The 17,675-nt window shown below is 52.6% G+C and overlaps 1 protein-coding gene across 1 annotated transcript in view; it reads right to left on the bottom strand.

The window, feature by feature from the left end:
- The window catches only part of TENT4A (terminal nucleotidyltransferase 4A), a gene marked incomplete at its 5' end in the record, with an annotated part of 44,466 nt that extends 26,791 nt beyond the window's left edge, over positions 1-17,675 (bottom strand). The window contains one exon of the mRNA XM_027125375.1: positions 17,224-17,675. Coding sequence (XP_026981176.1) covers positions 17,224-17,675 — 452 coding nt within the window. The remainder of the gene's footprint in view (positions 1-17,223) is intronic.

Here is a 17,675-nt window from a genome sequence, read left to right as displayed (position 1 = left end):
CTTCCTGGACCAGGGCACGAACCCACGTACCCTGCATCGGCAGGCAGACTCTCAACCACTGCGCCACCAGGGAAGCCCAGATGATCCTTTTTAAAACTCCCATTTCCTGACACAGTTAATGAGCTAATTATAAATCATTTTATTTATTTTTAATTATGTTACAGGCCAATTAATGTCTGTACCACTATTTAGAAAGTCTTGAATCAGACCTTCAAAGGTTGTTTATAATCTAAGTTCAAAAGTGTGAGGAAGCTGACTGAAACTGCAAAGCAGAAAGCCTGTGTGTTTCCAGAGCGTTCCTTCCAGCGCCCCCATCAGCCTGCCCGCGGGGTCTGCACCTCAGCCTCTCTCCGCTCCTGCAGCGCCCACCTGTGCACAGCTCCTTCTCTAGAGGGAGAGAGCCTCTAAAGAGACTCTAAAATGTTAACGGGAGAGGGAGGCCCTCAGAGAAGCTGCTGCACAGGGAGGGGCCTGAGAGCTGAGTGACAGACAGGAGGCGGCAGCGGGAGCCGGGCTGGGGGCGCTACTGCACCCGGCCCAGGCCACGGCCAGCCCAGGAAAGAAAGGGCTCAGACCCGCAAAAGAGCCGGGAGCTGGAGCAACCTAGAGGGAAGCACCCCACTCACGCGGTACGTCCTCAACCCATCATGGGCAAGAACGACCAGTGGGCCTCAGCCTCCCAACACTGGTGTCCTACGGAACCCACAGTGTACTCCAGGACCCCCAATCTGGAGGAGCTCATGGCCGGGAGGGCCGCTGGGACACAGGGGTGCCAAGAAGGCACTTGGCTGGGCCCCGTGCACTGCTTCAGGCCACCGGCCACGCAGCCTCGCTGGACAGCCACAGCACAGACCCCTGCAGGCCACGGTGCTCGGAGGGAACCGCCAAGTCTGAAAGCAGGATGGCCCGGCCTTGCTCGCTAGCTCAAGTAGCTGGATCATTTTTGAGATGAAAACAGCTATATCCTCTGTCCTAATTTCCAGAGATGCTTACCGTCGTGAAGGTGAGCTGGATAATCTTTTGGGAAGCAGTATGTGTGAGAGCCTGAAAAGATGACTTCCCTGAGATACTACACAATACCACCCATATTACCAGCATTTTCGTTAGTCTCCCAAATAGTCCTTGAGGCAAGTATTATTCAATATTTTCTCCATTTTACAGATTTTAAGATTTTACAGATTTTAAGGAAACTATTCATTAGACAGATGGTAAATGGCCCAAGATTCCACGACCAGGACTCAAACCCAGAGCTGTGCAGCTCTCGATCTTGACGTTCAGCCACAGGGCTGTGAAGCCACACTCAGGAAGTGGCCCAACATACAGAAGCATGCAGACATATGCACTACGGGCTGCTTACAGAAAGTGAAAAGCTGTAAACATCTCTCCCTAGTTATTTAGGAAATAATATACATCAATTCCATCTTTAAAAATCGTTTAAAAGAGTTTTTTGTTTTTTTTTTTTTTGCGGGCCTCTCACTGTTGCGGCCTCTCCCACTGCGGTGCACAGGCTCCGGATGCACAGGCTCAGCGGCCATGGCTCACGGGCCCAGCCGCTCCGCGGCATGTGAGACCCTCCCGGACCGGGGCACGAACCCGTGTCCCCTGCATCGGCAGGCGGACTCTCAACCACTGCGCCACCAGGGAAGCCCTAAAWGWGTCATTTTTGTAWGWYWGKWKRAATCTAACTCTAKMTAGAGTTAGATTYMWMCWRWCWTACAAAAATGACWCWTTTAGRGCYCTAAAWGWGTCATTTTTGTAWGWYWGKWKRAATCTAACTCTAKMTAGAGTTAGATTYMWMCWRWCWTACAAAAATGACWCWTTTAGGGCTTCCCTGGTGGCGCAGTGGTTGAGAGTCCGCCTGCCGATGCAGGGGACACGGGTTCGTGCCCCGGTCCGGGAGGGTCTCACATGCCGCGGAGCGGCTGGGCCCGTGAGCCATGGCCGCTGAGCCTGCGCGTCCAGAGCCTGTGCTCTGCAACGGGAGAGGCCACAACAGTGAGAGGCCCGTGTACCGTAAAAAAAAAAAAAAAAAATGACACATTTAAAGTAGCATTAAAAATAAGAGAGACATATGCTTTGTTAAGAACAGGAAAGTGTTAACAACAGGAAAATTATGGGTAGTTTCCTTTCTGTATTTTCCAAGTTTCTTCAGTAAGTACTTTATTGCTTTTATAATCATAGCGAAGAAAAAGTGTCATCATGTCAGCTTTACTGACACTGACTTTACTCCGAAGATCAAAGGGCAGACATCGCTGTGCTTAAGTCTTCTTTGAGACTGGCTGTCTTTGGCCTTTACATTAAGGCCAAACCCGCGTGGGCTTTCCCTTTGGCTCGGCCCATGCCCGGCACCCTGGGGGTCAAGGAACTACTCGTGTGACTCTGCTCAGCTCCAAGGTCCAGCAAGGCTAAAGGCCCCTTCACCCCTAAAGTTCTGGTTCTAGTGCCACCCCAAGTCACTGGTTTAGCATACACGCCCCCCTCAAAAGACAGGGCTCCTGAAAAAGCTAGCCTACAATCCCAGAAAAACCTCTGCAGATGTAGATGACTGAACCCAGAGACCTGTGAGGAGGGGGGAGTTCTCTCAAGTACCCCAACCCTCTCTGGCCACACCACACCAGGGACAGCTAATGGGCTTCCCCACTGTCCCAGCGCCCATTGACAGCACTGCTGTCAGACAGCTGTGTTGAGTAGGATTCTGAGGCTATATTCAGACTTAGAAACTTAAAATTCATTAGTGGTACTATCCTACCAGTATTCCTATTATGATGCTAAGTAACTGACACGTACCACCTGCCTGCTCTGTCCAGTCAGCGTACGACACGCTTCACGAGGATGATCCTGAGAACCACCACCACCTACCGCTTCACAGATGCTCAGAGGCTGGACAACCAGCCTGAGCCTCACGTCTGGTGTGAGACTTCCTGGCACAAACCTCTACAGTGTGTCTGTGCTCACACTGCTCAGAGTGCGCCCGGAGCCTCCACACCCCATCGACTGCCCCTCCCATCTGCCTCCTGCAGACTTCCGGGGCCTCAGCTCCACTTCCACGGCACTAGCTGCTCCCTCCCTGGCCCTGACCCCTCGGTGGTGATGCCAGATGATGCTAGACGGTGATGCCAGGTGATGCGAGACGTGCGCAGCCTCTCCCCAAGACACTGTCCTGGCGGGATAAGTCATCCCAATGACCCTCAGGACAGGAGAGCCCATGTGTGTAACGCACCTGACGGAGGGCATGCCAATCACCTTCCACGTCACCAAGAGTGGCAAAGCACTTGTTAAGCCTGTGTCCAGTCCCGTGCGGCCTGCAGATGTGACCAGAGTGGGCGCTTGTCATCGCCAGGTGCCAGTGCGCATGGCCACACGGAAGCCAGGTCTCCCCACACGCCCGAGTGTCAGCATATCTGAGCGTCTGCTATAATTAAAGCTACTTAACGTCCCTGTATCCAATATTTGCATATATATCAAAGCTTGATCTACAGTATTAGAAAAATAAAAACATAACTTTTAATTATCAAATGTTTACTTTCCATTCAATCAGCACGAATGTCTCCACCCAGTGTAAAGGAGGCCGTAAATCATTTGTACCAATTCTGGTCAGCATGAACTAGGCGTGTCTACCTCTTCAAGTCTCAGGAGACAGGCTAGGCTCCACGGTTCTGGCTCAAGATGGCAGGAAGAGCACACATCAACCTCCCAAGACCCCACCATGATGACCAGAAAAAAATGTTAAGAAAAAGGACAACACAACAGCGCTGGAAAACTAGCAAAAATAGAAAGGCAGGGAGGAAGGGAGGGCAAAGCAAAGAACTTAACGGATCCAAAGGTTTAAGTCAATATTGAAGTACAGAAAGCAGACGCAAGTCATCACTGCACAGTTATTTACCGCCAACCCACGATGGACCAGGTGGTGCTCTGACACAGGCTATAGAGTGAGCAAGACAGAATCAGTAAGTCCCCCATGCTTGCTGCGCTGGGTGAGAGGCACGGAGAAGGGAGCAGAGTAAATAACCAAGACCAACCCCCAGTGTAAGCGCACTACGCAGAGATTCCAAACGGTGGCCACGGCTGTCTTTATGGCTACTTTATGTCGTATGGTCAGGGACGGCCTCCCAAAGAGCTGATACTGGAGCCAAGACAGAAGGGCAAGAAGCAGCCAGATGTGCAAAGATCAGGGGACGAACCTGGAGGCCCTGAGAGGAAGTCAGCAGGGCCTAGAGGACAGGGGGAGCCTGAGGGTCTTCTGTTCCCTGGGCTGACTTCAGAGCACACGACACCAGGCTTCTGAGGACCCCGAGGCCATGATAGGACCGGGCCAGATGAGCTGGGCCCTAAGAGGCTGAACTAATTCAGGGAACAGACTTCAGGCCCCCAACAAGGTGGCCCACGGACTCGCCCCAAGACTCGACTCTCCACATGGGGGCCGACGGGTCCCAGAAGGTCGGCCAAAGACGCAGCAGCCCCTCAAACCTGCAGCCTGACCTGAGAGGGAAAGCTCTAGCGGATGTCGGAGGGCTCAGAACACCCTCAGGTCGCATCAGCAGAGATGGCAACCCATGAACGTGGCACAGCAAACAAAGAGGAAGAGAAAGGGGCCCAGGACATCATGAGAACAAGGACCCCAGTGTGGGAGCAGACGCCAGCCGGGATCAGGAAAACCCACTCCCACGCTTCGTGCTACAGAAAACCTCAGTGAGAACGTGGTCGTAAACACAGGGTGAAAAGAAGGCAAGGAGCTGCAGGAGAGGACAGCGAAGCCACTGTGCCAACACCTGAGAAGGGCCCGTTTAAGGAAGACGGACAGAGAGGAAAAGAGAGTCAAGCCGTCCACGTGGAAAAGGTGGAAGATGAAACCAGGGCCACGCCAAAGGCCCGACAGGGGACCAGCCCCTGAGGTCAAGGCAGAGCCCGGCCTGCGGGTGGATGGGCAGTTGCAGTCCAGGAAGGGCTGATGCAGGGCCAACGCTGCAGAAAGGACCAGGTGAGCACAAGAGGAAGGCGCGGCCAGGCGGGCATCCAGAAGAAACCACCTCCCTGAAGCGGGATCAGTCTCGCCCCAGATCTCTGACAACATTCGCAGCCAGAGACATCGGGGAGCATGCCAAGGTCGTGAAGCGGGGACCCCGTTCTCCAGGCACCCAGCAGGCTTCGGGGAACGCGGAGCTCATGAGCTCTCCTGTACAAACTCGACTCCCAGCACGCAGCACAGACAGAACGCAGCAGGGCCGCATGGACCCGTGGAGCGGGCTGAGGGCTACCAGGCCGGGCCGGTCAGAGTGGAGTGAAGGGCTGTGCACAGAGCCCATCCCGCAGGGGGGCCAGGCAGTACGGCCCTTGGAGCCCTGCCAAAGATGTCCATCAGAACGTGGAAAGCTGCCGGCGTCCCGGTGAGAGCCTGGCACACAGCATGAAGTCTACGCAAAGACAGAACCCAGACTAATCGACTGCAAACTGTAGTGTTCAGGGCCAAGGCAGGATGGCAGGATCCGCTACGAAACCCTACGGGACCCTCAGCTGCTCTGGGCTTCAGTCTCCTCATATGAAACATGAGGATGCTGATGGCGCCCCCTCACGTGGCACTGTCAGGAGGATTTAATGAATACAGACAGAGTATTTAGAATGGGGTCTAGCACTCAGTAAGAGCTCAACAAATGGTAGTGACCATAATTGCAGAACAAAATACAAATGCTTAACTCGTGGTGCAGACAAACAACATAATGCAAACCAGGGGCTGGGTGGCCACATAAAGGGGTGTCTTAGTCTGCTTGGGCTGCTGCACAGGGATACCACAGACCGGGCGCCTGAAACAACAGACATTTATGTCTCACAGTTCTGGAAGCTGGAAGTTCAAGATCCAGGTGCCAGCAAGGCCGGGTTATGGGGAGGGCCCTCTTCCTGGCTCGCAGACTGCCGACTTCTCAATGTGCCCTCACATGGGGGAGAGAAAACGAGTGAACTCTCTGGTCTTTCTCATAAGGGCACTAATCCCATGATGAGGCCCCACCCATGACCTCGTCTAAACCCATCACCTCCCAAAGGCTGCACCTCCTAATGCCACCACATTGTGGCTTCAACCTACGAACTGAGTGGAGACAACTCAGTCCATAGCAAGGGCTAACATCGCTAACCTACATGGCAGCAGACAAACTGAAGTGATTTCATTAAAACTTTAACTTTTCTTTGCACTTAGCCACATAAGGTTTTTAATCTTCTTTATATTCTTATTCTCAGCAACATCTCTTAGAAACTACTATTTCTTTTTGAAGTTGAACATTACTTTCGCTTTCAAGCAAAATTAGTAATTTAGTAAATTGTATTTAAGAAGAACATAAATTATAATAGAAGTATTTCTGTTGATCAATGCATGTGTCCGTCCATACAGGGCTTAGAGAGATGTCTACAATGGCAGTCACCTAATGGGTCCGTGGTTATTTCTGGGTGGTGGGGTTGAGTGATTTTTAAAGCTTTCTGCTTTTTACCGAAAAATACACACAAATCTGTTTTATAAAAATATCATTATTTAAAAATCAGCATAAAGCACAGTCCAAATCAGTCTCTCATTTTAAAGTAACGAGCAAACAGAACCATAGAGGCACGGTGTCACGCAGAGCTGTGCTGTCACCGGTTCGTAAAGGAGCCACTGGAGAGCCGCGGGGTGAAAGACCAGGGCCTGCTGCTGGCTCTGCAGGAAGCTACTCAGATTCCTCTTGGGTCCATCTGCGGGGTGCCCAAGAGATGTACAGGGATGGGGCGGAACTTCATGATGTCGTGTGCTACCCCTCCTGAGAAGCCAGTAGTCATTTCTCTTGACCTAGAGACTGGAACTCAACGTAAGCAAGTGTTTTCTTCCTATTGTTATTTCTCTTTGGACAATCCCCTCTTTGCTCTGAGGGTCCAGCAGTTAAGAAGACGGGCTGTGGCATCAGACTGCCTGTGCTCCCGTGCCAGCTCTGCACCTATGGGCAGTGTGAGCCTCACACCCTCTCCTACACCACCCTCTCCTACACAGTAAGAAGACAAGAGCCCCTCCCTCTCCTGGGAGGGGCGAGGGCTCAGTAGGGCCAGCGACGATTAACACCATGACAAGTACTGAGGACCATTCACCTGATGGGAGCAGAGGAAAAGGTGAAGCATCCAGCTGCTACGGAAGGCTCCGGAACACTGAGCCGTCTTCCCAGCCCAGCTTTTTACTTACTTCCTAGGGGCTTACTCTGATCCCAAGAGGCCCTTTTTACTCTTACCAATTTTGCAAGCTTCCCTTCATTCCAGGCCTTAGCCTATGACAATTCTCACAGGTCCCCATTCTTTGGAATTTGGTCTCAGTTCTGTACTCTTATTTCTATCCATCATATTGTACTTAGGTTTTGTTCGTCTGTCTCTTGTGAGGCAGTCTTCGAGAGAGGCACCGACTCTTTAGACAGATTCCTCACCCACGTTTTTACAGGAGATAATTTCTAACAACACTTCAGAATTTCTTTGCATTTCACAAGCCTCTTTTCTATTTCAGTCATTTCAGAGTTATACTTCACTTTTTTGATCCGTTTGCTTACGTTTAGAAAAGACGCCAGTAACCAAAATCCTCCTTACTGCGTGGCGCTAAGCCCCCCGCCCCCGCGCCAGTTCACCAAGTTCCTGCTTCTGGCTCTTTTCTCTGGGGGCACCAACCCCTTCCTGGGAGGCACCAGTGAACACAGGGGCTTTCTTGTCAAGCAGGCCTGCGCTGAGGCGCCCATTCTTTTACCTTCTAGTAGCACCCTGGGCGAGATGCTTCTTCATCTACCAAGACTTAAAACGAGTTACTGTCCGGGGGAATTGGGAGAAAGCAGGATCTGCAGCGAAGGCAGCGCCTGACACCAAGGAGGAAGTCGGCAAACGCTCGCCAGTCCTGTTTCTCGGCCTTTCCACTGTCTTCCAGAAAAACACAAGCCAACGATTCATCGGATGCTTCGTTTTTCATAAAGTGTAACTTCTAAGAATAACCCAGATGGCAGGAGCCCTGCTGCCTCCACCACGACTGCCCCCAGGCAGCTTCGGACGTCTGGGGGAAGCAGGAACTCCTTGTACTACAGCAGCAGGATGGGCTTCTGGTCCCCGGGGCCTCCCCCAGCGCTCCCCCACCCATCTCCTGCATCTCTGTCATTGGTCACCTGACTGGCAAAGTCCTTATGGGAGGACCTAGGCCCCCTCCCCCAGTGTGCTCTCTCTAGGAAGGCAGAAAAGCAAATGGCCCTCAGCAGACACACGAAAGCCAGGTCTGCAGAGCAAGCTGCTAGTTTCCATTCCCGCGTCTTGGGGGCAGCTCCGTCGTTTCAGGAACTTCGTTTAAGCTCTTCACTTAAGAACTGTTTGCAGCTCCCCAATGTCAGAGCTAGACTGACATTTCCACATGCAGCACCTTTGGCCAGATCACATTAGCCTGTCTAGGCTTTGCTTTTCTGTCTCCAAAGCAAGAGAAAAACTACCCGTTTCATGGGCCTGCTCTGAGAACTCAGGGAGGAACCTCGTGCAGAGGGCCGACCCATGCTGGAGTCCCTGTGCTCTGCTGCTGCTGCCCAAGGACACTGCCCGGTGGGAAGAGGCTGGATTATGTCATTAGCCCGTGTGCACAGGTGCAGAGAACCACCACCTGCCTGCTGGACCAGACACCCCGAGCCGTAGGAACCCATTTTATACTTCGTGTGTTACTGAAACAGCAGCCCTCTGAGAAGGATTTACACTAGAAACGCAGAAACAATTTCTGGAGCTTTGCAGTGGCGACTCGCTGAGTAGCGCAGCTTTTGCTGCTGTTGGAGTTTGGATTTATTCAGGCAGCAGTTACTGAGTCAAGTAAGGAATCTAAAGTTACTGCAGTTCGGTGCTGTCCAAACATAAGACCATTTAAATTTCAACTAAAATTAAAAACAATTAAACTCCAGTTCCTCAGTCCCATCAGTCACATTTCAAGTGCTCAGTGGTCACACGTGGCCGGCGACTACTATACTGGGCAGCACAGAACTAGAGCCCCCCCCATCCTCACAGAATGTTCCACAGATGGTGCTGTTCTAGTTCTGACCTTCCCAGGCCCTCACTTTTGCTTCCTGCACTATACACAGAACATGTGCTAAAAGCTGCAAAGAGCTCAGAGAAATAGGATAACATCCACTCCTTCCACTCTGCAGAGAACAAGACCAAAATTCCAAACAACTCTAAGCAAGTTACACAGGGCAGCACACACATACCTGATAAACACAGCAGGAAAACCCTGAAAGCTCTGGAAAGACAAGATTCTTACTTAAAAACCTAGAGGACACACGACTCAGGCATTGTTTAAATTTTTAAAAATAGAAAAGTTTGCCTTGGCTCAAAAGGAGAAAGCATTTCCACGCATCAGGTGGGTCTGTCTCCAGCTGCCTTCCCTGAAGACACCAACTGCAAGTCTTCAGCAGTCTCTCCAAGAGAAAAGTTTTGGCCTGAGAGGGAAAGTTGTCCGTATCCGGTTGGCAACAAGAAGTTTGGTTTCCATTTCTTTAGAGAAGAGAGGAGAAAAGGAAAGGAGCAGCCCTCCTGATTCCCCCACGTGACCACTCACACAGCGAGCCCACATCTCCTTTCTCTAATAAGCCCTGCAAGGGCAATGGGGCAGGCCCTGCTCCACGGGTGGGACGCTGAGGCTCAGAAGTGAGAACCCTCGATGAAGACAGCCATGTCCAGACCCGGGAGCCAGGCTACCCAAGATGCAGGCTAGCCGGCAAGCTCAAGGCCTCGCACATGCTTCCCGATGCTAAAGGGATGGAAGAAAAACAAACGCACAAGTAGTTCGATTTTCATTTCCCTTTAACTACTAGCATTCTAGCCATTCCTTCAGATTCCCAGGATTCCAGAAACGTTAAGATCACCTGAAATCTCTTTCAAACATGAAAAGATATAAACTACCTACATCCACGTGTTATCACTCAGGAAATTAACTCTGATCTCAAACCACAGAGAGCTTAAATGATTGTTCGGAGCAGCTGATTTGGGAACTAAAAAAGAGCACAAACCCACAATAGAGAGGCACGGTGCTGATCATCAAAGCCACTCCCCACCAGGGGGAACCTCAGAGCCCTCAGCCAAGTCCACCCTGTCGGTGCAGAGAAGGACCAACTTCAGAGCCGAGCCTCGCTGGCCAGGGCGGGGCCCAGCCTCCATCCCCTCCCACCAGCAAAGGGAACACAGGCCTTGGAAGCCCAGGCCACGTGCGTGCGAACAGGTGACAGGACGCTCACCAGGTACCAAGTTTTCTAACTTTTCATGTCAGGTATTAATTTTATAGTAAGAAAAAGACCAGTTGGAACTAAATGGAGATGCCTTTCTAACGGAGAATAGAATTTTTGTTGAATGTTTTGTTTTTACATTCTGTCACAAGGCATAAAACTGATTTAACCGCACTCTTCAGGAAGGCAGGCAGATACACTGCAAGAGATTTCACTTCATTCTGCATTTAAATAACTTCAGAGTTGGCGATCAAGTCTGCAGAAATTCTAAGACAAACAGCAAAAGTTATTTTTAGCATTTGGTTTATTTAAACTCTGCAGACTGGCCGCACCTCACTTGCCCCTCTAAGCTGCCAGAGTCCTTCTCTCTTCCTTTCCTTCTTTCATTCACTCACTCACCAGACACTTACTCAGCAGCGGCTTGGTGCATGCTTGGCACTGGGAATGCAGGCTAGGCCGCAGCCCATCCTCCCCCGAAGAGACCCAGCAGAGCAGGGGTCAGTTTTTAAGAGGAGTAGTGACTCCACAGGAAGGGACAGAGCTCTGAGGCGGGGCTTCTGGGCAGGACACCACTCCCATTAACCTGCACTGCAGGGTTTCTGCAAAGCAAGGATGGACTGTGGGGATCCATGTACTGACTACGGAGGCGACTTGGATGAGTCACCGACCTTCCTCCCCCAGCACAGGAACGGCACCTTTCCTAAGCTGACCAGTGCAGGATACCTCACAAACGGGACTTTTCAATCACTGTAATGTCCGTATGTTCATCCCCATGGCTTTCACATAACCTCTTCTCAGATGACATATTTTAAGAACAGTCCACGTGAGAAAGGCACAGAAAGGCACTCGCAGCTATGATCACTCCGGCTGTCCCTGAGTTCAGGGGTGACAACCAAGCCAGAGGACAGACAATCTGCAAGAGTCATCGTGATGGGCTGGAGTCCAGTCAGAGGAGAGAAGTGCTGGAAAAGAAAAACACAACCTGTGTTCCCACAGCATAGAAGTCTACGTATGAGAGAACACCTGCACGCGCAGCAGGCGGCCCCCAGAAGATTCTGTACCCTGACCCCCGGCACCTGCGGCCGTGATGAAATTGTCACTGCTCCTGTGATTATGCTGTATGACTACGTGCCCTAAACACAAACAGTCACTTGGGTGGACCTGACCCAACTCCATGAGTCCTTAATGCAGAAGGCTTCCTTCAGCTGGCAGCGCCATCTAGAGATTCAAAGCCCTGAGGTGGGTTTGAAGATGGAAGGGCCTCGAGCCAAAGGATGCAGGTGGCTTAAAGGAGCTGAGAGAGGCCCCAGCGGGCATCCAGCAAGAAGTCAGGGACCTCAGTCCTATAACTGCAAGGAATGGAATCATGCCAATAACAGGAGTGAGCTCACAGGAGGACCCTGAGCCCCGGCAGAGAACACAGTGGGCAGCCCCGAGACTTCAGCCAGCGGGGTGCCTGCGCAGAGAACCCAGCCCCCAGTGCCAGCCTCTGACCCACAGAACCTGTGAGACATCAATGAGTGCTGCTGTAAAGCCACTGAGCCTGTGGACATTTGTTACACAGCAGCAGCAAACAGTGCAGCATGGAAATCCTAGCATAAGATATTTCCTTTTTAGTGCAAATCCCAAGTCACTGGGGAGAGGCACCTGTGAGCACCTCACTGGGAGGCTTGTTCATACTGGGGGCAGATGTCTGGGGCACCTGTCTCGACTACGGAGACCACCCACCTGCCCTTCCTCGGGTGCCACACCCACTCAGCACCCTTCTGAGAGGAGAAATCCCTGACAAGCTGACCAGAGTCTTCTAGGCAGGCCTCTGCACAGCTGTGCTGGCCAGTGGCAATTTCCAGGTGACGCCGTGGCTTATGACAACCTCCTATGACTCCAGTGAGAGATTCAGTCACCCCTCCCCGGTGACCCTGCCTTCTGGCTGTACCATCAAAATCAAGTTTCTAAATCTGAACATCACAGGTTTTTGTTTGTTTACTACAACCCTCTTCTACTTCACAACCCAAAACCCAAATCTTAAACCATAATGACCTAACCGTGGCGCACAAATCCTTATTTTCCAAGGATGACTGTTATCTCTCCTTCTATTTACATGAATCCATTTAAAATGGGGGCCAAAATTTCATATTAAACAGCAACCAAAAGAAGGTCTGAGACTTTACTTTGAAAAACAGATCTTAAATTCTGAAAAACTTGTTTACTTTAAAACACTTAAAAATACGTTTAGGAGCAATCAAGTCACAACCACGTGTCACATCTAAGAGGCCACAATGGCACTGCCTTGGCACTGCTTTTCCAACCAGAGCTCACAGCAGCAGGACGTCCGCTTTATCCCACCCTGACCTCCACAGCAGGAGCAGTCGGGAGGCCATTCTTCACAAGATCATTCGAGAGCCCACTTTTCAGAGGACTCCTCATATCCTGACCCTCCACTTCCAGAGCTCCGTCCCGCCCCTCCCCCTCCCCCTCCTGGGCAGCCCCGTCTCCGAGCGTCAGCTGTGCTAGCTTTGCCCATCCTCCTTTACCAGCACCCAGGCATCACTTTCCCCGACTGTCACAGCCACCATCTTGTGCTGGATTTTCAATTTCACTTTGCAGAGAGACTGGTCATGGCGCGAGGGGCAGGGACAAGGATGCAACTTTCACACAGGGAGGAGTGTCCGAGCAGGAGCTAATTTCATGAACGGTCAGTGCAGCAGCAAACTCGTGCCCAGCGCGTCACCCTCGGGCCCTCCAAGGATTAAACACTCAGAAAACAAGGCCCACGTGTGCCACCATCTCACAATAACCATTCCTGTGCATCCCCGGACGTCTGCAGGAAGACATGAGAATGAGACAAAGGCAACAAGAGTGGTGACAGCCATGGTCCATGGCGGGTCCTGCTGGCCCTTCACCTGTGCCCTCCCACTGGTCCCCTAAGGACGAGCCGTGGGAGACCATTCATTGGACTGTAGGTAGTGCCACGTCAGGCTGGAGGCACAGAGGGAGAGAGGAGGGATCCTGAATCTTCTCCAGGCACTGACTCGGGAGAAAGGGGAAAAGAGAACATGTGTGGAGTTAGAAAGAACCCAGGCCGGGGCCCAGCAGGGCACGCTGGCCTCTCCCCAAAACAACATCTGTCGGCTTCTCACAAACTTCAGGCTAAGTGAATTTTCTCTGAAGAAACAGAAGATGTTAAAAAAATGAAATACTGTCAAGGGACCTGCAGGGAGGGTGCTGCGTGTGACTCTGCACACTGCGGGCAGGCCTCAGAGGACAAACGCTGAACCTAAGCCAGGGCAGGGCCCGGACTGCAGGCATCCACCAGGGCGCTGGGTTCTCTCCCATTCCAGGATCTCCTTCCTGGGGGTCTGCAGGCACCAGGAAGGATGCGGCAGAGTATCTGAGGTCCACGCTCCCACTCTCACTTATGCAGGACTTCTCTTTACCTTTGATCTGGGAAGGTTTCTGAAGCTGTTGAGACTGACCCAGGCAAAGTCACAAAGTACTGCTGGGTCAGGAGACAAGGGCCAGAGAGAGTGGCGGCAGCCAGAGGCCGGGACACATGCTCAGGGTCAGTCTCAAGACTGAGAGCTCAACCAAAGAAACTGACTAAGAACTAGAACCAGCGGCAGCTCCAAAACAAGAATTTGACCTTCTCCACTCTGAAGGTTCTCGCACTAATTCCTGTGCACTTTCACCTGCTTTTTCTTCGTCTTAGGATGCAAACAGGTTGGCCACCTTACAAGGCGGCTGCCAGGCAAAGTTCCCAAGGGCAGAAACCCCCCCAAGAAAGAAGGGATGGTGCCAGCTGCTACATGGGCTACCAGGCAAAGGCCCAGTGGGGTTCAGCTGACGCTACTCACACCCCCCCCCCCCACCAGCAACTGCTTACCCTTTCTTGAGGACTGCAGACACTGTCTTTCCAGAAATGCTGTCCTGAGACTAGATGGGCTGAGCAACGTCTCATCAACAAGATTTTTTTCTGCTGGCTGGCCTAGGCGATCTCTTATCCTCAGTTCTTTCCCTGTCTAAGCCACAAGTGAGGGACCTTCTGGTGGCCTTCCTCATCACTCTGGGTAGGCTGGAAGCCTAAAGAAAGTTCCAGACACAGCTATCTCTTGATACCAAAAAGTCAGTTGGAGAAGCCCAGCAGGCCCGTGGCAATGTCTTTTCACGAAGGACGACGCCTCCCTCCCTCCGGGGCACTCTTCCTCCGCTCCGCCCTTCTAGATGGGCAGTCCGCTAGGATTCAGAGCAGCGAACCAAGCGTAGGGTATTCACCCTTCCAGGCAAGTGACAGGCAATCCTAGCAGACTCCTCCTCTAGGCAGGGATGGTAGAGAGTGGACAGGCCCAGGGCCACCCATAGAGGCGGGCAAGGAAGGGCGGCCAACACAGCCCGCCTTTTTAGGTGGGCCGAAACACAGAACTCCTGGCCGCTTCGGAGCCCACTCTTCAGCCCTACACGACTTGGAGCCGACTTCTAACAGGCTGATGGGGGTGGAGGCGGGGGACCCTGACAGAGAGGGAGTGGAGACCCCAGGCAGGGCCCAGAGGGGCAGCACCCGGGAAGCAGGCCGGGTATCAGGCTTTGCCTCTAACCTAAGGGGGGCGAGGGAGGTGCCCAGGGGTGGGACCTGACCCAAGCTGCTGCCAGAGGAGAAAAGCCCACTGGCCGTGCCGGGAACGGTCCAAGGGGGGCAAGAAGGCGTGATGACCACCTCGGGGTTCATGAGCAACCTCACTAGAGACGACGACAGGCCACGTGACAGTGAGGACAGGCAGAGAGAGACTGGACAGGCAGGGCTCATGGGCCCTAGGTGCGGGCAACCCGGACTCAGGTTTCCAAGTCAGGGTCCTGAGGCTGTGTCTCCCATGCCGACCCCATCCCCAGATCCCAGGGCAGCACCTGGCAGGTAGTAGGCTCATTTATTAAGGAAAGCGACAGCAACCTATGTACTGAGGCATACTAGAAACTATGGGTGAGGAAACAGCTTCCAGAGCCTGAGGAGTTTGCACAGGGGTATCACACTGGCACTGCTGGCAGCTCATGAGAGGAAGAAGCGGGACTCCAGACGGTCTGGGCCCAAAAATGCTCTACAAGCAAAGACCACGCGCCTTCTGTTTTCCAAGTGCTAAGACACAGAGTCAATTCCAGTTACAAGACAGGCTGGAAACCTACAGGTCCCCCAAAGAACTCTCACGTTTAACACCATACATCAAGAAACTGTGTCCGGGACTTCCCTGGTGGCACAGTGGTTAAGAATCCGCCTGCCAATGCAGGGGACGTGGGTTCGAGCCCTGGTCGGGGAAGCTCCCATATGCCGCGGAGCAACTAAGCCCGTGCGCCACCAACTACTGAGCCTGCGCTCTAGAGCCCGCGAGCCACAACTACTGAGCCAGAGTGCTGCAACTACTGAAGCCCACGTGCCTAGAGCCCGTGCTCCACAACAAGAGGAGCCACTGCAATGAGAAGCCCGCGCACCACAACGAAGAGTAGCCCCCGCTCGCCACAACTAGAGAAAGCCCACGTGTAGCAATGAAGACCCAATGCAGCCCAAAAAATAAATAAATGAAAGAAAGAAAAGAAGAAAGGAAGAACCTGTGTCCCCATCACCTCTTCTTAGAAACTTCTACAAGTAAGAACTGTAGAAAGAGAGGGAAGAGGAGTCTGGGCTCCTCCCTGGGGCTGAGTGCATGCTCAATGCTTCAAGGAATTTAAGAAAGTAATGCTTCCAACCCACGCCAGGTGAACCGAGTTGCAGAACGCAGCCACCACTGTGTATCATACACTCTCTAAAGTAGTATCAACTTAAGTGTTTTACAACACACTTCAAAGCAGAATAAACACAACTATGAAAAGAAAAAGTTACTTGAAGAGATAATTTTAATACCAAGCAATTGAGGAATTTCTAAGCCTCTAATGTTTTCCAACCCTAACACCCAGGAAAATCATTAGATGCCCTTTAAGTCAGCATGAGATTGTACAAGGAGAGTTTATGATTTAAGTCCTGAAATACCAACATAAAACCTACATACAGATATCTTGTTTCCAGTGCTCAGTAAAGCACAGGAAGGTAAGAGGGCTGGGTAAGTAGCACTCACCCCTGAGCAGCGTCACCTGGGACTGCACACACACACACACACACGCACACGCACACGCACACGCGCACGCGCACACACACACACACACACACACCCTCTTTTTCACCAGTCCTTGCGTCTGTAATTGCGGAACTTCTAATCCCCTTTAGGCTGATGTGGAAATACGTAAAGCATAAGTGACGCTTTCCAGAGAATAAGTATTTGCTACAAACGTTTTTTTACTTTCTTTGAATGATACTAACTTGTTTAAAAAAATGCAGATGATGCTATTTGTCACTTTCGGCACAAAATTAAACCGTAACATTGAAACCCCCTCCCGAAAATGTAATTTTTAAATTCGCTGTTGGTTAAATTGTATCGTTACAAAAAACCTAATCCTCTTTCAAATGTATTTCCGTGGAGAAACAAAGTTAACATTTAACCAATGTTTACCTTCCACTTAATTCAAATTCCTGGCAATACTATAATTCTCTGCAAGGTAACAAACTCCACACCTATCTGCACCCCACTTTGACAAAAGGTCCCTAACCTGTCGGGGTGGGGTGGGAGGAGATGGAGAGAAAGTTAGGCGACCTCCTTTCCAGTTTCGCCAGGGAGAAAAGGAAAACATCTGCACAAATCGGACTCAACGGTCCCTCTCCTACACTGTTAGTGCAAGAATCCGGACATTTCACTCGTTTGTTAAGAGAAGTTTAAAATGGAAATAACAACCTCCCAGGGAGTCGGACGTTGGCCTCCAACATCCACCCTCGGGAGCCCGGATGGGGACCTCCGAGCTCCCGCGGTGCTGCCCGGGGAGCCGCGCGGCAGGGTGGCGCGCCCGGCCGGGCCGGGATCCCCACGGGCGGGCGCCGCGCCCCCCCCGCCCCCGGTCCCCGCGCCGCGCCGCGCGCACTCACCCCTGGATACCCGGGCTGTACGCGCGGCTCTTCCACGGCGTGCCGGGCCGCGGCGCCTGGGGCCCGGGGCCGCCTCCTCCGCTCAGCGCGGCCGCGCGGCTGCCGGACAGCAGGTAGTTGAGGCCGTACGTGCTGGCCTTGTTCTCGCGTTTCCGGCGGCCCGGGTGGAACTGGTGCTGCGGCGGGGAGCCGGCGGGCGCGGGGCCGCGCGGCCCGGGGTGCCCGTTGGCCGCGCCGGGGCCGGTCGAAGGACCGTCGGCGAAGTGGAAGAAGGCGCCGCCGCGGCCTCCTCCCGCCCGGCCGAGCGAGGCGCTGCTGGAGGACGACGAGGAGCAGCCGGGGCTCTCCGTGCCCGACTCGGCGTTGGACGAGGACGACGACGACGACGACAGAGACGGCGACTTGTGCAGGCGCCGGGCGCCCTCAGCCGCGGGCCCGAGCGCCGTCAGCAG

The sequence above is a fragment of the Aethalodelphis obliquidens genome, unplaced genomic scaffold (genome assembly GCF_003676395.1).
Source record: "Aethalodelphis obliquidens isolate GAN/ISIS:26980383/991018 unplaced genomic scaffold, ASM367639v1 scaffold29, whole genome shotgun sequence".
NCBI classification, from domain to species: domain Eukaryota; kingdom Metazoa; phylum Chordata; class Mammalia; order Artiodactyla; family Delphinidae; genus Aethalodelphis; species Aethalodelphis obliquidens.
Note: the sequence above shows the minus strand (reverse complement) of the source record. Positions and strands in the feature narration are given on the sequence as shown.